Here is an 8,657-nt window from a genome sequence, read left to right as displayed (position 1 = left end):
GTCCTTTGAAAAAAAAAAAAAAGGTTTGTTGTACCAACATTATTCTGAAACACTGCAGACAGGAAACGATGTGATAGTTTCCAACTTTTATTGTGAAAATTTGTAAATTACAGTCTCTTTTCTTTAATTTATTGATCATAAAAACAATTGTAGAAAATAAAACAGAAAAAAAAGATCAACAGGAAGCTGCAGAGAACAGGAAGCAGTTTAATAAAGGAAAAAACAAGAGCCGCGCACACCAGCTGGGCAGGGCTACGCCTGGTCATTTTAAAGCATTTAAACCTCAAAATAAAGACAGATTTTACTTTTCAATCGATAATGACAATCATCAATCACTGCTTGTGTCTTATCCCCAAAACCGTTGTCGGCCTGCTGGTTGAGGCGGTGCCTCGTCATGGGGAACACTGAAAATGGAACTCGCCGCATCCATCGTGAAGATGAAGTAGAAGTTTGCTCCCATCATGATGATACTTGGCAGGAAGGAGATGCCAAAACCAAATCCACGAATGCTGCTGCCAAATGCCGCAGCGACCCAGTAAGCCAACCTGTGTAGACACGGAAGCGCCATTAGATTCATCAATCGATGTCGTTATCGACTGATCACATCGTGGATGGATCCTCACCTTCCAAAAGCAAAGAGGATGGTCAGGAGCGGCACAAGCTTCAGCTGCTCCTGGCTAAGGTACATCGCCATAACGACCAGCTGCAGGAAGTAAATCAGGAACAGCGAGGCAGAGTCAGAGATGAAGCGCTGGTGGACAGTGACTTCCTGTAGCTCCGCCTCCTTTATCTCATCATCAAACAGAGGACGAAGCACACCTGACCTTAGCCGTGAGATGCCCAGAACAAGCCAACCTAAAGAACAGGTGAGACGCACACAGGTGAGACAGGTGAGATTCTGCATCTCTTTTTCGGTGGTATGTGACTCACCAAGGACGATGGGGGTGGCAGCGAACACAGAGCAGCGCAGCGTGTAGACGAGCCGGAGGGGGGCACCATCCAGCAGCGGGGCGTCAAATGGCAGAAACACAAAACCACCCCAGACGAGTAAAGGGAAGAAGAACGCCGAGGCCATCAGAGACACGCCCATCTTCAGGACATCCGTACTGAGACAGCACTGCCCTCCTGACACAGATGAGAAAAATGAGTTAATGGAGGCAGAGTCAGCAGTCAGAGGTGCACAGGTGTATAAACAGGGGAGGTAATTAAACCCCCTGGAGTCCAGGGTAGAACCTGCTGTTTTCGACTCCCTCACCATGTTTGGCATCAGTCTTTTACGCACAACTTCACGTGTCTGAATTTACAGTCATGTTTTCATTTTGACATACTTTAGTGACACAACTAACCTTAAAAGAAAATCAGAGCAGGAAACATGTTCAACAAATCATTTTCAGAACTTGTGATGAAAAAATAAAAGTTCTGTGCAACTGTTAACAGTCTCTGCCGTTTTTTTGCACAAAGCAATCAGATGTCACACAAATTATTTGTGTTGTTCCAAAAACTAGTTCTGTCCAGCAAAAGGCAGAGGAGCTCATCACAGGCCTAAAACCTCAGGTGTATCACTTCTGTTTTCCACATGGAGATTTCAGTCAGTGACATTCAGCCGTCACCTCGCTGCTGTGACACGCAAAAAAAGAACAAAAGCCAAACACCGTAGACACACTTCAAACATGCTAAACATCAAAATCATTCCCACTTTCCCCCTCTTTGTAAGCAAACAAATGGCACGTGTTGCCATATCATTTCTTGATTGGTTGATGTGGTGCATTTTTCCACCAATAGGAAAGGGTGTGTTTGTTCGTTTTTGCTTGAAAGTGCATTCCTTAGAACATCCAGTTTTACCACTGCTCTGTACGCTACACCTGACGACAGTATTCAGGAAAAAGCACAATGAGAATGATTTATCATAACTCTAGCTTTACTTGGTCTGTCAACACAAACGGAGACTCAGTGAGACTGCATCTTGCTGGTACGTCATCTTAAATGGTCATATGATTTGGACGCACTAGCATGGCTGTCCTGTCCAAAGGTCCCAAAACCTGACGTGATTGGTTAAATGAGTGATGGCATAAGCAATTCTCCACAGCTTCCATGGTGGCAGATAATGCCAGAGCACGCATTAGCCAACTTCCTGTTTAATGGGGAGTTCTTCCTCAGCCTCTGATTTTTAAAAACTTTTTTTTCTGATCCTCCTGTGGGGCTCTTTGTAGCTCTTTTTCTGATATTTCATATCATTGTTATGCTAATGATGTTCAGCTATATATCTCTTTTAGGCCACCTGATGTTTCTAAGCTCCAAATCTTGCAGTCCTGCTTAGATTCCATTAGAGATCGGCTGGCTGATAATTATCAACTAATTATCAACTAACTAAATGCTGGTAAAACTGAAGTCATTGTTTTTGCTCCTGAGAAATTTGTTCCCCCAGTGGTTAAAAATCTAGGCCCTCTTGCTTCTTATATTAAACCCTCCATTAGTAACCTTGGTGTTAAATTTGACTGTTTAAACTTGTTTTTGGTTGATTTTGTTTGTTTGAGGTTTCATGTCCATTTCTGCTTCTGTGAAGCACTTTGTGATTTTATCTTGGTGCTATATAAATAAAAATTTACTTTACTTTTAAAAAAACCCAAAAAAACCTCAACATTTGCATTTTTGTGATTGTCAGGGACTGGTTTCACTAATATGTATAAGTATCCGAGTCATTCCAGTCGTTTTAGTTGAGCGTCGTCTAGAATCTACAGATTTTAAGGTGGTTCAGGTGGTTCTGTTCAGGTGTGCCCGACCCCCTGACCATTTCCTCCTGATGCAAGGTGATGTGATTTTCTGACATAGTCTCTGAGTTAGTACTTACGTTTATTGGAGCGCAGTTCCTCGTGCAGGTAATAATGTTGATTGTAGTTCTCGGGAACTCCTCGGGGACCCAGAAAGGGACTCTTCTCGGACTCCATTTCCCGGAGCGGCCCAGACTCTCTGAGTGAGGAGGGGGAGTGGAGGGCAGTCACTGCAGGCCTGAACACCTGAGCAGCTTTCTCTGGCAGGAGGTTCTCTCGGGGCTCCTCCTCCAACAGGTGTACCCTAGTTTTATCCTCACGTAGCTCCGCTCCTTCGTCTAAACCCGCTCTGCCGCCCCTCCTCTCCACCTCTGCCTTCAGTTCTCTTTCGCTCTCTGTGCAGCTCGACGCCTCGGGAAGAAACACACCTGACCTCACGCTCATCCTGTCAGCTTTACCTGTCCGTCCACCCGTCTGTCTGTCTGCAGACCACGGCAGCGTGCTCGTCTCGGTCACGACTGAGCTCACCGTCTCCTCGTCCTCGCCCTCTCTGGTCTTCCTCCCTCCGCTGTCCTCCATCATGGCGCGTCCTGTTTTGTGAGCAAATGCACCTGCCAGAGAACAGAGAGTGGGTCAGGTAAATCCAAGTGAACAGTAAACAGGTGATACAAGGAACTGTGCCACACACAGCTCACGACCTGTGTGTGCTGAAACACTGGAGTAAACACTGGAGTACTTCAAGTGTGATGTGGTTGATCACTAAGGCATAATGCAGGCCTCCTTCTCCACCTCCTGGCTTCCTGCATTTATATAGACTGTGTGAAAGATCATTTTGAAATCTGATGCAATGTTTGAACCCAACAGACGACACTTTCACTGCCATCACAATAAAGCATGTAGAATTCTTCTCAACATGAAATTCTGAATCACAAAGATTAAAAAAATGCTACCTTCACCTAAGTTTCATGATTGATTTAGCAAATGCACGCCACCCACCCATCTGAGCCATGGCCTGTGTGACCCCCATCACTCAGGACACTCACACATTCAGTCCAAGTCTTTTCTTTGCTCTCCGCTGTGTGCCTTTCCTATTTTTGTGTGTCATTTATTCCCAACGTGTATTTACTATTTACATTTGAACTCCGGCAGGTTGGCGGGGAGCGCCCATAATAAGTAAAGTTTAGTTATTAAGTGCTTTTCGTAGACAGGCAGTCACAAAGCACTGTACACAAAGGTCAAAATAAAGAAAATATTAAGTAATAAAATAGACAATATAAACAATGCAAATTCAAAACAATTCAAAATTGTTGATTAGCAGAAGGCCTGTTTAAACAAAAAAGTTTTTAACTGCTTTTTAACCCTGGAGAACCCATGGGGTCGGCTCTGACCCCATGGGTTCTCCAGGGTTAAAGGATTCCACAGAGTCAACCAAACGTAAGCTGTGTCCCAAAACGTTGGCTGCATCCTCCGGAGGCCGCATTTGAAGGCCGACTACGTCACAGCCAGGCGACGAAGGCTGTCCCAATGCGGCCGACAAATGTGTCCTTCATTTCCCCAAATTTGAAGGATGGGTCGGGTGTGTCCTTCGTATCCCACCATATCCCAGAATTCATAGCCAAATTTCAGCTGCCAACAATGGCGGCCGCTACTAAGTTTTAAAATTAGTCTTATTAATCTTTCTGGGTCGCAAAATAAACTTAACATATTTTCAGGCAAGAAAGTAGCTGTGTAAATTACAAATATCTTCTTGGTTTGTCAAGACATCGTACATTTGCAAAAGTGTGCCGACGTTTTCAGAGACGTCTATTACCCACCCGCTCGATAGCAAGCCGGGGGGTTCAATGGTCACTCCAGCCGGCGAGAGCAGCGGACAACCAGACCAGTGGACTTCCAGAGACGCTCTGCTTTTTGACAGGAGCATCGAAGACCACGAGTTTGATTATTTAACCAGGGTGTGCGGGAACTAACAGAGCAATGCCTATCTTTGAAAGGAGCAACCTGATTGACAATAGCAAGACAGTGTTCATTAAAAGAGTTAATAAGGAGCTCAACATCGTCAAAAGAAGTTTTAAAATCAAAAAGGGAAGAAAATTTAGAAATAACAGAGTCATCAATAAAGGGCCTGCAGCTAACAAAATCTTGGGGAAGAGACTCTGAGTTGACAAACACATTAAAAGAGACTGACTTATGGTGGCTAAAGACAACGTCATTTAAATTCAAGTGGTCAAGGGAAACGCCATAAGTGAAGACCAAGTCCAGAGTGTGCCCAGCAGTGTGAGTAGGGCCTGATACATGCTGAACAAAATTAAAAGAGTCCATGATGCTCAGGAACTCCTTAGTGGTACTATTTGATGAGTCCTCTGCATGAATGTTGAAGTCTCCAACAATGATGACCTTGCCCAGTTTAATAGTGGAAGTTAAAAGTTCTTTCAAGTCTGCCAGAAAAGACGCAGCAGACCCAGGTGGACGATAAATTAAGATACCGTACATGGGCTGATCTCTTCCAATTTTTATCATAACCATCTCGAAAGAGTTGTAACAGCTCGAAGAAATCAACTGGTATGAAAATGTCTTTTTAAAAATTACAGCTTGTTCCACCTCCTCGTCGAGATATCCGAGGCGCACAGAGAAATGAACAGTCTGTGGGACATAGCTCTAAAAGATGTGAGACTTCATTCTCACGCTGCCAGGTCTCATAGACAAACATTAAATCAAGCGTCTCTGCACAGAACAAGTCATTTAAAATATAAGACTTGTTGGCAATTGAGCGGGCATTAATTAACATCATTTTAATGTTGAGACCCACCGGGACAGTTGTAGAATAGCCTGGAACAGAGCCCGCACAGTGCAGTAAGCCACACAGTAAATCAGGGTTCCTATTGTGATGAGCCGTGGCTTTCCATGCTTTCAGGTGACAACCCGGATGGTAAACACAGGGGGTTGTGGGGATTAAACCAGCTCCAACAAGTCTCAAGCGTATTTTACTGGCAGCAGCCCAAGAGTAAAGCCCCTGAAGATCCAGTTCTCTGCGAAGCCGGCAAAGCAGCACAAAAAAGCCTGCTTGCTTCCTCCGATGAGGCCTCGGAAGCAAAAAAGAGCTGACCGGCAAGAATGGAGGTAAACCCGGGTGCTCCGCGGTGGGAAAACAACCTCGTTTCGTTGAGTCTGAAAAATAAAGGCCCATTCTATTCTTTTCTAGTTTCTTGTTCCCTCTCTGATTTCTGAAGTTTGCACAGTGGATGACTGTGGTCCAGATGAAAGCACAGAGGGGATCGGGTCTTCTTCACATCAGGCCCTGACATCAAACTCATCTTTATTCTCTGGCTTTGATATCAGGATGAACTCTGAGTGCTTTTGTGTTGTTCTTACTCAGATTTAGTCTCCTGTTGTTCTGCTTTATGCTTGTTATTTTAGAAGTGCAGGACTTCGGTCCAGACAAACTCATCCTCTCTGATGACCCTCAAACCCTCCGATCTTTAGGGGGGCCCACATCGCCACTAAAACCCAGGTAACTTCACGTAACTATGAAGCTGATTCACTGCTTGTTGAGGTAAATCACCATGGTAACTGATGCTGTTAATCTAACCTGCTCTGGAACAGATCAGGCGAAAAAATGTCATTTCCATTCCTTTTTTTTTTTTTGTTTGTTTTTTTTGCCTGTCCCGTTTGGCTCTTTTGCCATCAGAATTATTGTCTAAAGGCAAAGAAAGATGCCCAACGGATTTACTTTACCAAATTGACCATCCCAGCCTTGCCGTAATGGTCCATTTGATTCACCTTTTATTGTTTATTTTATTTTCACTTACTGAACACGGGACAGACTTGACTGGGGGAAAGAAGGGGAGAAAGAAAGAGGGAAAGAGAAACAGCTGAGAAGAGGGACGGGGGAGAAGGGCAAAAGACAAAAACCAACAGAACGGGCAGAGAAAAAAAAATGCATATATCAATCACCTGGATCACCTGCTGAGAAAGAAAAAAGAAAACAAGCAGAAGAGAACAAGAGTAATAGAATAAACAACATCACAATGATATATGGGAATATGACAGTAAATACTAAATGTTAAACATTATTGTGCAGCACATAAGATCAACAGAACACAGTGTGCTTTGAGGTAGGAGCCAAAAAGGGTGTAGTTTGTGGGTGTGATCACCCGTGTGTACACCTGTGAGCATGGACGCGCTTGTTTTTTGTTTTTTAAAAGGTTCCTTCATGTAATAATCTGCTAGAGGGTGTGGGGGGGCCACAGCCCCGTCCTCCAGGGCGTGAAGCAGGTATGGAGGAGATCAAAACTCCAGACATCCAGAGGCCCCCAGAACACAAGAGACCAAGGAAGACCAACAGAGGGGCAGCTGCGCCACTGTCCCAGAAAGAGCTGAGGAGAGTCCCAGATGAGGGCTCACTCAGCAGCTGCGGAGCAGAAGCCAGGGGGGGTTGCAGTGACGCGCCCGTGAGCTCCGCCGGCAGCCAGCCGCGCCTGAGTGACCGAGCCCCAGGCCGAGAGGCCGGGGGCACCCCACCTCCGAAGTGGCCCGAGCGAGCCCCAGGCTCCAGGCCCCGATAAGCGGCCGCCAAGGAGTGAGCCGGTGTGTACCTGGACGCCCATCCCCGGACACAAAGAACCACCAACGCACCGATGTCTGAGGGAGTCCGCCACTGGCAGGGGAAGTGGTGGTGGGTGGAGATAGGCCTCCAAACCTTGGAGGGCCTGAGATGTCCCCAGAGAGGTGGCGCCTGACACCCAACCTGACATATAGACACAGACATACAGGCACACACAGATACAAACATCCATTCCCACCCTCATGCTCTCATATGCACTTACTCCACACTCAACCAACGTGGAGACAGACATAAAGAGACGCTGTACACACGATCACACTCCCCAAGCGTACTCTATTCCATTCCTGAGGCTCCCTCAGAGCTCAGAGTGGACGAACGAAGGTGTGAAAGTTTCGTGTTGATCTGATGATCAATAATCAATACAGACTCTTACACGCAGCTTTGTATATGACGCAACTGTCTGTTTATATGCGTGCGTGTGCGCGCGCGGGAGTGTTAAAAAATTTCTGTTTTTATGCTCTGAAGTTTTTTGAACTTGAAATTGTGACAAATAAAACACAAGCTGCAGGTAGCGGTAGTCCCGCCCATTGCATGACGGCAGTCTCAAGTTGACATGGCGACGTGACGTTTGTGATCAAATATGATAAAAACTGTGACTGAGCTCCGAGCTAACAGGCTACATGCTAACGGAGCGGAAATTCACACTAAGAAAAAACCCACCTGTTCGCTGAAGACCTGGGCCGGGTTTTAATCCTGGTTTTAATCCTGGTCCCGGCTCTCTTCCGCCGACTTGTTGTTGTTTCTTCTCTTTGTGAAAGACCCGGAAGTCCAGCTCAGGTGTGGTCAGGTGTGTTAAAGGAAAAGCTCTCTTAAAGGAGAAGTGTCAATTAAACATCCGCGCACGCGTTAAAACGTTGAAATAACAGCGTTAAATGTTCTTTGATTTGTTTTCGTCCAATACTGCGACGAAAAATGTGCCAAAAATGTGATGTTACTCATGAAGCAAGAACAGGGAGCATGTTCACTCCTCCTCCGAACATCTGCGAGCAGGAGCAGCAGCACTGAGAGTGCAGATGTTTGTGCAGATGTTTGTTTATTTGTGCAGATGTTTGTTTGTGCAGGTGTTCGTCGGAGCGGTGAGTGAGTAAAACGGTCTGGTTGCTGTGCCTCTGCGGAGGCACTCGGTAGGATTAACACACTGATGATGTGAAGCCTACATCTTCATCACCATCAGCTGTCTGGATGTTTGGGTCAGAGCCTCAGATCTAACCAGGTCCAGGTGTCTGACCTTTGATGACGTTTCTCGGCCTGCTTCAGTTTCAGGAGTG

At 45.7% G+C, this 8,657-nt stretch overlaps 1 protein-coding gene across 1 annotated transcript; it reads right to left on the bottom strand.

Annotated features, from left to right (window-relative positions):
- Positions 1–230: 230 nt before the first annotated feature.
- On the bottom strand, positions 231–8,139 carry LOC146623655 (transmembrane protein 79-like). Its single transcript, XM_085366063.1, has 5 exons — positions 8,050–8,139; positions 2,849–3,379; positions 931–1,125; positions 624–855; positions 231–545 (listed from the first exon to the last, which is right to left on the bottom strand). Exons 2-5 carry the CDS (start codon positions 3,348–3,350, stop codon positions 347–349), a joined length of 1,128 nt encoding a protein of 375 aa, XP_085222189.1. The 5' UTR covers positions 3,351–3,379; positions 8,050–8,139; the 3' UTR covers positions 231–346.
- Positions 8,140–8,657: the final 518 nt, after the last annotated feature.

Source organism: Diplotaxodon limnothrissa, linkage group LG11, assembly GCF_057381915.1.
Source record: "Diplotaxodon limnothrissa isolate DT_005_m linkage group LG11, D_limnothrissa_male_GT1.1, whole genome shotgun sequence".
In the NCBI taxonomy this organism is placed as follows: Eukaryota; Metazoa; Chordata; class Actinopteri; order Cichliformes; family Cichlidae; genus Diplotaxodon; species Diplotaxodon limnothrissa.
Note: the sequence above shows the minus strand (reverse complement) of the source record. Positions and strands in the feature narration are given on the sequence as shown.